This window comes from Pelophylax lessonae (genome assembly GCF_965119305.1).
Source record: "Pelophylax lessonae genome assembly, chromosome: 11".
NCBI classification, from domain to species: Eukaryota; Metazoa; Chordata; class Amphibia; order Anura; family Ranidae; genus Pelophylax; species Pelophylax lessonae.
Window position 1 is genome coordinate 176,295,481 of NC_138778.1, and position 16,531 is coordinate 176,312,011.

The 16,531-nt window shown below is 38.2% G+C and overlaps 1 protein-coding gene across 1 annotated transcript in view; it reads left to right on the top strand.

Annotated features, from left to right (window-relative positions):
• Positions 1 to 10,332: 10,332 nt before the first annotated feature.
• Positions 10,333 to 16,531, top strand: part of DLX3 (distal-less homeobox 3) — a gene marked incomplete at its 5' end in the record, with an annotated part of 28,504 nt that continues 22,305 nt past the window's right edge. Inside the window, 2 exon segments of the mRNA XM_082271881.1 lie at positions 10,333 to 10,366; positions 10,369 to 10,791. Of these exon segments, the coding sequence (XP_082128007.1) occupies positions 10,333 to 10,366; positions 10,369 to 10,791 (457 nt within the window).

The following is a 16,531-nucleotide window of genomic DNA, read 5'->3' on the forward strand; positions in this document are numbered from 1 at the left end:
ACACATATATATATATATATATATATATATATATATATATATATATATATATATATATATATATACCCACATGGAAGAAAAATATATTTAAAATATATATTTTTTTAAAAATAATTTTTTCCCCAAATATATTTGAAATATATTTGAAATGCTACAATTTTGGCCATATTCAATATATTTCTAAAAAATTTTCCCTAAATATATTGGAAATATATTTGAAATGCTACAATTTTGGCCATATTCAATATATTTCTAAAAAATTTTCCCTAAATATATTGGAAATATATTTTTCTTCCATATGGGTATATACCAGTATCGCAACAAATCTATGTACATCCATCAATACATATATATGTGATCATCATTTATCACTGTACAAAATTACCTTCATATCGTCACATGCATATACTCTACTCTAATATAACTATTTTTTTCATTTTACATCCTAACAAACTACATTCTTAACACATACCACCCCCCCCCCCCCCCCAAAGAAAGAAAAAAAAGCACCTCTGCCAAGATCGGTATATACTCAAAAATCAATATAGTTTTCTCCTAACACATTACATTGGTCTACCTTTTAGGGTCTCTGAGAGTCAACAGTTTTATAAACTTAAGGAGCTGTGCCTCCAAAAATCCTAATTTACATGTTATACTTTAAGTGAGATTATTTGATATGAATCTTTTTTTGTTGTAAAAAAGATGATTATATTTTATTTACACTTACTTATTTAGGTGTGGTAATAAATATTCCCTGAGGAAGCCGAACTCTTTGGCGAAACATGTCGGGATTATCACACCCAAAAAACTACTAGTTACTGATCATGTTTGTGAACATACAAAACGAAAAGGACTCGATTCAGTAATTTTTAACACATTGTTGTCTTTTCATGTTTCTTGTGATGTCTATATCTTTTTTAATCAAATGGAATAAAATCGACAAATTTTAACAATTGTCTGTGAAACTTGGGTTAATGGCACCTTAAAAATCCTAGCTCCATATGCAAGCTTTTCTTCCTGTGTCCTAATGAGGGGGCACGTGTTTGGTACAGGACAAGATCCTCCATAGTTGAAAGGAGCTTTCGTAACCCTGAAGAGCCATTTAAAGTTCATTGCAGCTCCAAAAAACAGATTTTATTGTTCTATTAAGTCCAGTGCATTGTAGCCAAAATTGTAAAACTTCACAGAAATCTGATTTTCACCAAGAGATTATCGATGAGAGAAAATGTAGGGTAAGGAGCTAGAATATCCAAAGGTGATCAGGAATATTGAAAACTCCCAGGTGGACAAAGACAGTAGGCGGTCTAACCACCAAAGTCCTCTAGATGTGTAAAAACCAAGGTGCGACTTCAGGTTCCTTCTACTGAAATATAACTTTTGATCTGAATGACCCTTTAATTAAAGCAGCAAAAATGATATACCTCCCAACATTGGAAGATGAGATAGAGGGACAACCTGATAAGGAGAAAACATGTGAAGTGCGCCATACCAAAAAGTGGGTGTGGCTAAATTGTGATAATTATTAAGTGTGGCCTACAGGAAAATGGTCAAAGAGGAGCTCCAGGCTCCTTCCGAAAAAAATAAAAGTCAGCAGCTACAAATACTGTGGCTATTGACTTTTACTATTAGGACACTTCTCTGTCCACGAATCCAGTGGTATCTTCACCCAGGCCAATTTTTCAGTCGGCTCTCTGGTGCTGCCACCGCCATGGCTGAGGGAAACCGGCAGTGAAGCCTTTGCAGCTTCACAGCTGGTTCCCTACGGCGCATACGCAAAGTTTGCTGTGGGGGGGACTTCTGACAAAATTTGCCACGGCGAAGTTAGCCAGAAGTGGAAGCAGGTACCTGTCAAAACCAGGTACCCGCCCCCCCCCCCCCCCTGAAAAGTGCGAAATGTGGCAGCGAAGGGGGGAGGAGCTTCCCCTTTTGGGAGGAATTCCACTTTAAATAAAGTCTAAGCCTACTCGCAGTACACATTGAACATGCCACAGTCCTTGTACACACAAAATACTCCTTAACTACTGATAGTCTCACAGACACATAAACCTCAAGGGTCATCTATCAAAAAATAAAACAGAATGTGGACAAAGAGCTAACACTTTGTCTGAGCATACCTTAAAGCGGAACTACACTGTATCTGATCACTTTGAAAAACACCCCCTTAGCATTTCTGGCCATGGCCATCTTGAGTAAGGGCAGATAATTCATGAATTGGAATCCATCTGCCCTTAGCTAAAGCATGCATGAAAGAGAGTGTGCTTAGTTGAGAAAACCCCTCCTCCTCTCTTCCCCTCCTGGAGACTCCTGGGGTGTATGATGTCATGTGCCTAGGCAGGAAACCAGGAAGTAACTGAAGAAATGTAGAAAAAAGTATAAAACAAGTAAATATGATATACTTTCCTATCACTTTACTAATGCTAGCAGCATACATAGCTACATAGTTACATAGTAGATGAGGCTGAATAAAGACAATAGTCCATCTAGTTCAACCTGTGTAGGTGTGTGTGGCCATAATCATCTCTCATACCCCTGAATGTTCTGATTCTTGAGATGTACGTCTAATAGTCTTTTGAGAGCCACCATACTTCCCGCAGAAACCACCTCTTGTGGTAGAGAATTCCACAATCTTGTAGCCCTAACAGTAAAGAACACCCTGCGTTGCCTGAGGTTAAAACGCTTCTCCTCTAATCGCATTGTATGTCCTCGAGTCCTCATGCAATCCTTTCGACTGAATGTCTTTTTTTTCTATGCTGAGATCACCATTGAGATATTTATAAATTGTTATCATGTCCCCTCTCAGGCGTCTCTTCTCCAGGGAGAATAAATCAAGCGATTGCAGACGCTCTTCATAATTAAGGTCCTCCAATCCCCTTATCAGTTTAGTTGCACTTCTCTGGACTCTCTCCAGCTCCAACACATCCCTCCTGAGGACTGGCAACCAGAACTGGACAGAATACTCCAGATGTGGTCGGACCAGAGTTTTATAAAGTGGTAGGATTATAGTCTTATCTCTGGAATACATCCCTTTCTTTATGCATGCTAATATTCTGCTGGCTTTGGCAGCTGCCGCTTGACATTGCATGCTGTTGCGTAATCTATCATCAACCAAGACTCCCAGATCCTTCTCCATTTTTGATTCCCCCAAGGGTTCCCCTCCTAATGTGTATTGTGCTTTTATGTTTTTAGTCCCCAAGTGCAAAACCTTACACTTCTCCACGTTAAACCTCATTTGCCATGTTGTTGCCCAATCTATAATTTTGTCCAGGTCATTCTGTAGGATATCTGCTTCATGCTGTGCAGTTATTGCCCTGCCCAATTTTGTGTCATCTGCAAAAACTGCTATTGAACTACTGATCCCGTCCTCAATGCTGTTTATGAATAAATTGAACAAGGTTGGTCCCAGCATGAGGATTAAAAATAATCAATGCTGCTTGGGAGAGTGAAGTTCTAATTTAAAATAGTCTAAAACTATTTAGCAGCCAGCAACTGTTGGGCCAAGAAACACTTTGTTCAGGAGCATGTAGTAATGTGCAATGGTAAGAACAATACAATGTATAGAGTACAGTGGTCCGCCTTATGCGTCATACTGCCCTTTTTATTGCTGGTCAGCAGAAGGAAAACACGGCCAGTGTCTGTGGTAGGGGGGGAAACTTCTGTATCAAAGATGATTGCCTAAATTGTGCTAAATTTCAGTGTCCAATATGAGACACTGGCCTCTCCAAAGTGGCCACCTGGATTCGACCATAGGGAAAAACTTAGCCCCAAATGAGTTCCTGCAAGCCTTAACCTTCCTAGCGGTATTCCCGAGTGTGACTCGGGGTTAGATTTTAGAGCCAAAAGCGGTAACCCCGAGTCACACTCGGGGTAGCGCTAGGAAGATCGCTGGATCCTGGTAGAGGTTTTACTTACCTTTTGTCCGGGATCCAGCGATCTCCGCGTGACGTCCGCCGGGGGGTGGAACCGGCGGCAAATTCAAATGTAAAAACACACCAAACACATTGATACCGTTCAAAATAAAAAAAAAATCACATTACATTGCCCCCCAGTGCCCTTTCCTGCAGTTTTACTGTACTTTTTATGTAAATATATATATATATATATATATATACAGTATATATATATATATATATATATATTTATATATACACACACACACACATACATATATATATATATATATATATATATATATATATATATATATATATATATATAATGTATACAGTTGGTTTGGGCTGCTCAATCACAAGAATTACATGCAAAATAATGGTACCGCTTTCAGCACCTAAAATCCAAAAGAATCATACCGCCAGGGAGGTTAAAGTATCACTAAACCCAAGTCCCTGCACTCACTATATCTGGTCTCCCACAGTACACAGAACATGGAAATACATCTATTTTAGTAAATATAGATTGATAAATACCTTTTTTCATCAGCAGTATATAGCAGTCTTGTGACTTCTATCAGTTTCTAGTAAAGCTTGTAAGAGGAGTTTTCATTCTCCCCTGATCCTCTGTCTGGACAGTGCTGATTGGCCCTGTGCTGATCACATGTACTCTCCCAAGAAAAAGAAAAAAACTCTCTAGCAATACACACCAAACTGAGCATGTGCTCTGTAAATATCAGATTATTTTTTGGAGACAGTGGAAGAAGAGGAGGATCAGAGGAGACAGGATCAAACAGTCTTTATACATAATACAAAGATTAACCCCTTAGGTTCCACAGTGAGTATTCCAAGCATGCTTTACTGCATATACAGACTGATTTTACTGTTGTGGGTTGAGTAACACTTTAAGAAATGACACAGCGCCCTCTTCAGTTTGGCAGACATACTTCAGCACTACACCTGCCTACAAGCAGAAGGGAAAATGCCAGCTTTGGTGATCAGTGGAAGGAAAAAATGATTGGGGTCAATGGTCAGAGGTAGGAAGAAAATGCTCAGCATCAGTAGTTAACAGGAGAAATGTCCCTGTGAGGGGGAAGAGGGGGCACTGGTGTTCAATGGTGGTGGTAGTGGGTGCTCTGTAGGGGGAAAGGGGAGGACCTGGTACATTGTGAAGGGGGCTCCATGCTATGTGGAGCAAGAGGGGGGTGATGATGCTTGGTGAGGATAGAGTGGGGGACATTGGTGTCATTAGGGTTCATTTGTGTTAGTGGAAGTTATTGGTTTTCAGTGCATTTCTTACCCATGCATGCTCTGCAGCCTGTGCTGCTGTCTCTCTCTGTCAGATCACAGTGCTCATCAGTGGCGGCCCGTCCATTGGGGCGCAGGGACGCCGCCCCTCCACCCTTTTCATGCGTCCAGCCCCCTAATCTACATGCAGAGCTCCGGAAGCATGTAGTCCAATGGGTTTTTTTTTCTTAAGCATGTGATTAGAGCCAGGGGTTCTAATAGGCTTCAAAAAAGGGTGGGCTCAGGAGGCAGAGCCCTGCGCCCTGAGCCCACCCAGTTGTGTGACAATAGCGAATGAATATTCGCTATTGTCACATGGATTCTCCTCCTGGCCAATCAGGAAGCGGGTCCTGAGACCTGTTTCCCAATTGGCCGAAAAGGAGAAGCCATGCCATTGGCCAAGGTGGAGGAGGAGAAGGAGGAGGGAGGAGATGCAGGAGACTGAGTGGGAAGACGTCGCCGCCGCTGTTGCTGCTGCTGCCTGCCCTCCACATGTCCAGGGTGAGTAAGCCGGCGACCAGGGGGGGGGGGTATGTTGTGCGGGCTGGTGTGGTCCGGGGGGGGGGAGGGGGTATGGTGTGGTCTGTCTGCCGCCCTTTTGCCCGGCCCATGGAGCACAAGCCGCCACTGGTGCTCATGTTGGGCAGGAGATCACTTCACGTGGCAAAGGAAGCCGGGTGCAGGAATGAGCATTCCAACACCTGAGCCAACAGCAGGAGACAGCCTAGAATAGATGTGCGAAATGCTGAAATTTAGTTAAACTCCCGAGACAGTCCAGTGGAATCCAGCACTGTTGGGAGGTATGCAAATTCTTAACATATTTTAGCATTTCAGGCCTAGCTTGAAAATAAAGAGGCCTTTTCAATAATAAATCTCATCCAAGGGTACTTCCAGGTACAAAACATTTTAGGGATAATTATTTAATCACTTGCCGACCGCCCGCCGCAGATATACTGCGGCAGGCTGGCTCGGCTGCACGAACCGATGTATGGGTACCTCGGTTTGTGGGTGCGCTCCTGGTGGCACGCCCGCCCGCCCCCCATTAGGAAGTGGAAAAGCTGATCCATGGGGCCGGCAGCACCGATCACTCCCCGCTGAGAGAGAACGACGGTCAGCTGTTATAAACACAGCAGACCGTTGTTTTCTCTGGAATGATCACAGAGCGCCTGTGTTCCTCCTACTTAGGATTACAGGTCTCTGTGTTGATTTCACAAGTCCATTCCCCATACAGTTAGAAAACACCCCCTAGGCTCACACTTAACCCTTTGATCACCCCTGGGTTAACCCCATCCCTGCCAGTGTCATTAGTACAGTAACAGTGCATATTTTTAGCACTGATTACTGTAGTAGTGTCACTGGTCCCCCCAAAAATGTCAGTTAGGGGTCCGATCTGTCCGCCGCAATGTTGCAGTCCCACTAGAAATCGCAGATCGCCGCCATTACTAGTAAAAAAAAAAAAAGGACATAAATCTTTCCCCTAGTTTGTAGACGCGATAACTTTTGCACAAACCAATCAAAATACGCTTAGTGGGATTTTTTTTACCAAAAATATGTAGCAGAATACAAATTGGCCTAAAAGGATGAAAAAAATAGATTTTGGAATGTTATATAGCAAAAAGTGAAAAATAATGTTTTTTTTTTTTTCAGAATTGTCGCTCTTTTTTTGTTTACAGCGCAAAAATAAAAGAAATCGCACAGGTGATGAAATACCACCAAAAGAAAGCTCTGTTTGTAAGAAAAAAATGGACATCAATTTTATTAGAGTACAGTGTCGCACGACCGCACAATTATCAGTTAAAATATAACAAAAAATGGCCTGGCCATTAAGGGGGCAAAACCTTCCAGTCCAGAAGTGGTTAAAGTTATCCGTGAAAGAGCTGGTAATTCTGAGATGCACATTTTCCCCTTCCAAAGATGATTTTGCAAACAAAAAAAAAAAAAAAGAACCGTAATACCGCTTTTTACCACTAGATAGCCACATACAATCATATATCACCTTAGCTATGCATTTCATGTTGTGTTACATATTGGATATTGCTTTTTGGAAAGGGCACAGCTAACCCAGATCAGTAGATTCCAATTTATTTTATTAGTGTATTTATTTTAGTAGTGTAATGTGGATGACAGCATTTGACTATGTTTGCATTGCATTTCTTTAGATAGAGCAGGTGCTATTGAGATGCATTCGCATTGCAGACGAAGCTGGTTGGACGCAGCCTTTTCCCGCATTTTCTGTTCAAATGCAGGCTATTCAGCAGTGCGACATTCATATGCAAAAGCAGCAGGTGAGTCTACACAAGATCTCAAGACTCAATTACTGTATACTAGGTGCTGGTAAATGGATTTCAAACTTCATACAAAATCCATAATAAATATATGCCATTATCATCGATGGTCCTGGAACTGTATGCAGAAAATGCAGATGCGTGAACATCGCCAGATCCCACCGTGCGTTTTAATCGCTCTTTGGCTCCATTCACACATGGGCGTTTTTGTTTCAGGCGTTTTTTCCGGCGTTTTTTTCAGTCGTTTTTCAGGCGTTTTTATGGCCGTTTTTGCAGGCGTTTTTACAGGCGTTTTTGTGCAGGCGTTTTTAGATTGACTAGTGACCAATGGAAAAAATAAAAAATAAAAACGCCTGTAATCTACCCAGGAAGAAGCTCATGTACTTTTTTGAGCGTTGGGCATTTTGATTAAAATGTCAAAACGCTCAGATGTGAACAGGGGCCATTGAAATTAATAGGATTTGTCTTGTTGGGCGTTTTATGAGCTGATCCTTAGAGCAGAAAAACGCTCAAAAAAGCCCAGGTGTGAATGGAGCCGCTGCACCAAAAATAGAAACGCGCATCTTCAGATCACTTTAAGAAAGAAAAAATATTCCATGTCATGTTATGTTTGTTGTAATGTTAGATTTAAATAGTAAGACTTGGACAATGTACAGGTCTGATGGCTTCATATATGATGCGGACAGAGCTCCATAGAAACCCGGGCAGCCCTGCAAGCCATTTTGAAAGCGGCAAGCAAATGTCAATGCATAAACATACCATGCATATATCAAACATTTCTTACATGAATATCCTAGTACAGTACAGCTATAGATGCTGAAACTCTCTCTGGTCTGGTTTATGTACAGCGTTGAGGATCCCTTGAGTACACCTATCGTGCACCTGTGTGCGTTCCCTAGAGCTGTGCGCCAACCATTTCCATAACAGCTATGGAGAACAAAACCAGCACTTTGCCGACTGAAACACGGCCTCTCCGCATTGTGTAAAATTTAGTCGTATAAATGGTTTGCCATCTTGGGTCAAGATCTTGGCCCTGGATTTGTTAAGTAGGAACCAATTCAGATCAACGGATTCCTCCTTTACTGCAAACCACATACCTAAATTTCTTCTGATTTAGATTTCAAATTGGTAAACCTGAAAAACATTTCAGTAACTGTGTGTAATATTCTACCTGATTGGATTTAATATCATTTTTGTTTTTTAAATCAGTACTGAAACTATTGTCTATGATAATTTTTAGAAATATAAGGAACTTCAAATAACCAACAAATGCCAGTTCCATACTCACATCCATATCAATTTAAAGAACAAGAAAAAATAGAAATCGCACTGTATAAGTGTATAGGACCAAAAGGTTACAGTGGATTTAGTAAAATTGGACTTTAATGGGTATGGTCTGGCTTGTCTATGATAAATTTTGTATATATATATATATTTGTATATATATATATATATACATTTATTATTTTAATATATATTGTTATCTTTTTTTATAAACCCTGAAACTATTATCTGTGATCAATTTAGTAATATTGTTAGTAATATTTGTAATATTTGTAGTATAATATTTGTAATATTTGTATTATTATTTTGTAACGATTGTAATATTTTTTCTATTATATATATATATATATATATATATATATATATATGTACAGTATATATACACACATATATATATATATATATATATATACACATATTTTTTTCTTTTTTCTTATCTTTATTTTTTATAAACCCTGAAACTATTATCTGTGATCAATTTTGTAATATTATTTGTAATATCTGTAGTATTAAATATGTAATATCTGCAGTATTATATTTGTAATATTTGTATTATTATTTTGTTATATTTGTTATATTTTTGTAATATATATATATATATATATATATATATATATATATATATATATATTAATACCTTTTTTATAAACCCAAAAAAATTATTATCTGTGATAAATTTTGTAATATTATTTGTAATATCTGTAGTATTAAATATGTAATATCTGTGGTAATCTGTGATATTATTTTTGTAGTATTTGTATATATGTAATATTTTTGTAATATAAATATATAACATACATATCTATCTATCTATCTATCTATCTATCTATCTATCTATCTATCTATCTATCTCTCTCTCTCTCTCTCTCTATATATATATATATATATATATATATATATATATATATATATATTTTTTTTTTTTTTTTAACTTTTAATTTTCAACTTACTAACTTTTCAATAGATGATGAAGCAAATTTAATAATATTTAAAAATATATAAATATACATATATTCTTAAAAGAATGTAATAGGAGGCGATTAAAACCTGCTTGATTTATAATAAAATTTATAAATAAATAAAATAATAAAAAATAAAAAAGTGTAAAAAAGTTATAAAAAATTATAAAACACTACTGCACTGTACAATCTAGGTATACACATATAGCTCTAAAACTAAATCAATAATACAGCTTTAGCACATCAAACGTACCAACTTACTGTATGAATGACTTGTATGCAGGGTGTTTTTTTTTTTTTTAGGAAAGTCTACGTTTTAAACCCACACAACTTACAGTTTTGTATTCTGAACAATGTTGCTGTTCATACTATTTTTGTAGACGTAGCTAATATATATGTTGGATTTTTTTTTCTATATAAATACACAGTTGCATTTTTTCATATAAATATTCAGTTGCATGCACTCGAGTATATATGTGTTTGTGTGTGTGTGTGTTTTTTTTTTTCTTTTTGTACTGACAAGAAGCTGAGACATAAATATAGAGCTGGTGAAGAAATCTGTTTTGCCTGGAAGGCTTTCCTCCTGGAGCCAATAGGAATGCGAGACCCTCCCTTCTCTACCCTATAATTATGGAGCAGAACTGGTCTGTGAAGCTTTGGTTTGGCTTTATTGTACAGGCAGAAGTGCAAGAGAGCTCAGCAGGGATGTTCGTGTGAATGTCTACTGGGATATCGACTTTGCTCTTCGTAACATGAGTGGGACCTATGAAAAGAAGATGGCCGTATTAACCGACCTCAGCACCTCTATGAGTTGCCATTCAGTGTCAAAGGACTCTCCCACCCTACCGGAGTCAACCGCCACGGACATGGGCTACTACAGCGGTCCTTTAGCTGGGGGTCAACACGACTACTATCAGAGTCAGGCATATTCTCAGTCGCTCAATGCCTACAGCTATCATCATCATCACCCCCAATTTACCATGGGTGGGCTAGTAGGGGCAGATGGTTTCATGCCCAAGGATGATTACCAGTATGGAGGTGGATACCGATCTTATGGACATTTTCGGGAGGCCCCACCTCAGGAGCCAGGTATGGAAATGAAAACAGGGCTGGCGTGGGCACTAAAAACTGTCACCTGATAGATACATAAAGCTTAAAACATTAAAATAAAAAAGAGATTAGACAATATCTATAGCCGGAGCCTGTAGATATTATCTAAAAGACGAGTATTGAAGGACAGGAGATGATGAGCAGGATGGAGAGAATGGTATGCAAGTAAAAATTGGCAAAATAACCGAAAATAAAGGGGAAGATAAAAACTGAAAAGTGGGAGGAGAAAGGAAGAATTTGGAGATGGAATCAAGAGATTATAGGGATAAAAAATCTCAGAGAAGTAAAAGATGGATGGTTGTACTCAAAACTGGACTGTCAGTGGGTACCAAGAAGAAAGATATGAATGGGAAGGAAACTTGGAGAAAGGGGTCAAGGAAATGATGACTGATAGAAGACAGGGGCAACAAATAAAAATAGTAAAAACGAAAGGGACAAGAGGGTAACACAGGTAATGTTCAATAAAGGGACAAACAGAAGATGGTAAATTATAAAGAGGCATTAGAATAAAATGAATAGGAACAGTTGGGGTTGCAGGAGATATTAGAAGACAGAAGACTGTACAAGGTACAAAGTAGAGGCAGAAACAGACTCACTATAGAACTCTTCTTCCCCTTTGGTCTGATTCCTATTATTATAATGCCTTTTTATAATTTGCTATCTTCTATTTGTCTGTTTATAGACCACTACCTGATTTACCCTTTTAATATTTACTCTATGCTTTGCCGGACCACCCCACAATAAAAAGTTTGTAACAAATAATTATTGAATGAAGTAATCAGTGGATATGTGATTACCTATAGGTAATCACATATCCACTGATTACTTCATTCTTTGAGCACTCGCACTTTACTATAGCAGCTGTGAATCACTTGCAATTGATTTATTTATTATTAGATTAGGTCTTTATAATACCCATAGGTTTCTCCACTTGGCGCGGGAATATACTCTGTATATTTTACCTTCCATTCAACAAATACTTATTACCGAAAATATTTATTATTGTATCATTTTATATCACTGACAGCGGGAACGTTATATTTTGTGTATGTTTTATTATAGTATAGTATAGTTTCATGTAGTATAGTATAGTTTCGTATAGTATAGTATAGTATAGTATAGTATAGTATAGTATAGTATAGTATAGTATAGTATAGTATAGTATGGTATTATATAGTATAGCAAAATCTGAACTAGGGTTCCTCCAAAGGTTGGTAGGGGTTTCTTGAGCTTCGAGCCTGTTAGATGAATAACTTCTGTCAACAATTTTTAGCTAACCGGGGGATTATTACTAATGTAAGGAGCAATTTCCTTAGTGATCCTCACACTAATGTATCAGGAGCTGTAGATATATGTATTATTACTATGGGTTCCATAGGCCCAGAATGTTATTTCAAGGGTCCCTTCATGTAAAAAGTTTGAGAAAGCCTGGAATATAATATAATATAATATAAGTTTGGACTTTTCTAACTTATATGCACATTTATTGATTATATTTGCACTTTTTGGTCACTTTATTAGTTTTGAGTTGCACCAATTATTGTAATTTTTGGTAACCAATTTATATCAATTTAAACACATGGATCATTTTATATTAGCGCTGCACTATTTGTTTTCCATAATTTTTGATTTATATAGATCAAGTGTTTCAGCTGCTTCACATTATCAATTTCTGTCATTTTCTGTTTATATGAATTCACTTAGCGCAGGATCTTCTTGTTTTTCATAATATAATATAATATAATATAATATAATATAATATAATATAATATAATAATATAATAAAATATAATATAAGTACTGTTATGGCCATAACCGATAGCATTCAATCCAATTTTTGTTTAGGCTAGTCATATCATATATATAAGAGAGGATTTTGGCTATGGGTTATGGGTTTTGTCATTGAAAATGCCAGAAAGAAGATGCAGTTTGACAGCTCCACTTAATGGTTAGTTCACATAATGGCCATTATCTTTTCATTTCAAAAGGGGCTACCTAAATTATTGTAAATCTCAGCTATAAAATATATAGATCACTGATGGTTCAATTCTCATTTATTGACTAATATAGAAAATTTTGGGTATTTTCCACCTCATTCGTTAAAAAAATAGATATATTTTCAATGAAAATATTTTTGCAAATGATAACGTATTTTTATTTTTTCTCTTTTTGTTATATTTTTTTTTTTCATTTTATTAGTACATTTAAAAAACCTGTAAAATGATCCTTTACGTACTGTCAGAATTTATTATGCACAGTTTCCTGGGCTGGTCCCCTGTAGCCACTTCATCTGACGTTTTTATGATACTTTAAGGGTCCGTCCCTGTATTAGCCTGACACCTCATGAAGGGGAGTAGGCTTAGCGAGACCTGTCTGCCTGTCTGTCTATAACTTTAATCTGAGTGAATTTATACCTGTAGTAGGAAGATTTTGTGTGATGTCCCTCCCTTCCTGTCTCTTCACTAATCCTCAGCTCCTGTTTACCTGTCTGCATCTCCCCAAGCTGCCTGTCTATCTACTGTACATCTAAGCTACACCACTGTCTGAGCATATCCAAGCTGCCTGACCAGATCTGCCTATGGCTAAAATGTCTGTCTCTGTCTTAATCTTGACTGTCTCTTTGTATCTCTCAGCTTGCTGTCTAGGGTCTCTGCTTTAATGCAAGCTACCTAACCCTAATTTACTGTATTTATACCATCTAGAGCAGCCTTTTCAACCCTTTTAGCCTGGGGGGAAGCCTTTAAATAATGTTCAGGTCTCAAAGAGCCTCTGCTAAAAATTATATTTACGGCTTACAGTAAAGTAGTTAATATCATATTAGATAAAAGGATAAAAACTGGTGTACACTGCGTATTTGACAATCCAAAATAATTTTTAATAGCCTGCCCCCCCCCCAAAAAAAAAGTGGTCCAAAACTGTAGCATCACTTTACATTGGTAGTAGGTGTGTACCCTTACATTGGTATTCACTGGAAGAGAGCCTTCTTACATCCAAGATCGGAGGCCAATGAAGAGCCCACTTGCATTGGAGGTCACTGGGAATGCCTTTTATACTGGTGGACAGCGGGGGAAATGTTTCTTACATCAGTGGTCAGTGGGAAGCATGGGCCTTACATTGGTGGTCAGTGGGAAGCATGGGCCTTACATTGGTGGTCAGTATGTAGAATGGGCCTTACATTGGTGGTCAGAACGTAGAATGGGCCTTACATTGGTGGTCTTTAAGAAAAATGGGCCTTACATTGGTGGTCAGTGGGAAGAATGCTCCTTACATTGGAAGTCATTGGGAAGAATGACCCCTTACATTGGTGGTCAGAGGACAGCATGGCCCCTTACATTGGTGGTCAGTGGGAAGAATACTGCTTACATTGGTGGTCATTGAGAAGAATGCCCCTTAGATTACTGGTCAGTGAGAAGAATGTTTCTTACACTGGTGATCAGTGGGAAAAATGCATACTTACACTATTGGTCACCCTTACAGACACCTAAGAACATCATTGGTATCAGTTGCTATTTATCTGAGAGATGATGGAGAGGCTCCTCTGGTTTCACACCACTGGCTCTGTGGAGTGACATCGGCTAGCAAGGAGGTCAATTTTTTACTAAAGGAACTGCAAGCAACTTAGGTGGAACCGAAAGGTTCCACAGAACCCTGGTTTAAGAAAATGTTGTTTAAGCTCTAGACTCTGGAGCCTAAACAACATTTGAGTTACATGACTGGAAATCATTGGTACCTTGGCTGTTGAAAGCTTTTTCAATGTATAAGTGTTGCATTTGCTCTAAATATTTTCAGACAGTCGCTGTACAAACAAGTAGACCAAACTCTCACTGGCTAATGCTAAACTACAGGTCCTAGTATTTCATGCCAGTTACAATCTAACACGATGCTGGAGGCAGTGGTGGACATAGATGGCTAAGGGAACTTGACATCAAAAACCGGATCTTCCTTCAAAAACCTTAACTAAGCCTACCCTCTTAGGAGGATGTCACCACTTGCCTGAAATGGCTCTGTATGGCACATCTGTTCTCTGTCATGTTTTGCCACTATTACCTTCCTATATATTTTCCAGTCATACCCTAACTGGCAAACGCAAGGCATGGCAGGAACAGTTGTTTTTAGGGCACTTTGTGTACCAACAGGCTAAGTAAGACATTGCTACTGCACTTAGATTGGACTACATAAGCCTATCTCAACTTTCTATTGATAAGGCTTCCACATACTCTCTTGGTGGCATCTCATGTTCTCTGTGACCCGTGTGCATTGGAACAAACCAAACCAACAATGTGTTTGTCCCTGGCTGATAATTGTAGTTCCTTAGAAACTAGAATGCTGCAATTGTTCAACCTTAATTTCTATTATTTAAAATGTATTTTACATGAAATAATATTTAAGTAATAAATCAGAATTTGATATCTGACATTGGACCAAAGATGTGTGTAGTTATCTAGAGCGACTTTCAGTAGCATAGAGTGTAAAGGCCAATAAAAATCCTTGTCTAATTTCTTGTTCTTGGTTAATGCATGCCATTAGTTGGTACACCATGTTAATAAATAAAGCCACAAATAGTTTGGCTTGGCAGACCTATAGCTACAAATTTTTAAATGTTATGACAACCTGCAATGTCCTAACAAATCATTTTTTGTGATTGGTAGTCAAAAATTGTCTGCAACTGAATACAGATTCTCCCAGTTAGTCATGAAACACGGCATACACCTTCTTTCTAATCCAAAATAACTGCATGTTGCTGTAATGGACCTTATCTGTTCATCTTATCTAGATCAGGGATCCAAAGTACTAAAAACCAGAAGATCTAGCCAGCCAGGCAACTAGCATGTCTAATTAAGTCGGGGATGGTATTTTCACGATGCTATGATGTTTCATGGTTGGTATGGTTGGTTTTGCAATAACTGTAGACAATGGAAAATACCCATAGTAGCCAGGCAGTGGCCTTATTCAATAAAGAGTTTTTATTGTCGAAGAGTATATCAAGCCAAAAGCTTTTGTTTTTTCTATAGTTTTGGATTGGGAGGGTAAAGAGTAGAGCTCTCAAATTTTTACCAACTAGGCCTTAATTTACCCTCTTTATGGGACATTCTTTCTCAATGAAAATGGCGTTGCCAGAAGGAAGGGAGCAAAAATCTGCAACGCAGGAACAATTGAAATTAAAACCTGTCAGAAGGCTCTAGCCTTTCCCTACTCTACGAAAAGGAAGAATTCCTATTTCTGTATGTTTGGGAGAGTTCCCCTCACTTCCTGTCTGGTAAACACGTCATCAGGACAGGAAATGAGGGGAAATCTTTCGAATGGATAGCAGTAAAACTTGATAGGGTTCCGTCTCTGCTCTATCCAAAACCAAGAAATAAAATTTGACTTTTTACAAAACAAACTCTGTGTGGTAGCAACCAATCTGAATTATTCCTGTTGAAGCCAGACTAGTACTATCTGGATTTTGATTGGTTGCTGTACAATCTAGAAAATACAATGTTAAAGCCAACCTGTTGCTAATTGGGTGAGTTTACAACAGCAGTCTTCGGTAAAGAAAAAGAGAAGTACTTACCTTTCCAATAGCCAGGGTGTTGGAACACAGCTCTCATCATAAACTATGGGCGCTGGTGCTATTTGACGCTTCCAGGTTTGTCAGATAGCGTATCATCACCCACTGGGCTCTGTGGTTCCTCCTACTGACCCTGACTTTACCGCTGTTGCTAAAGGCTTTTTTGAC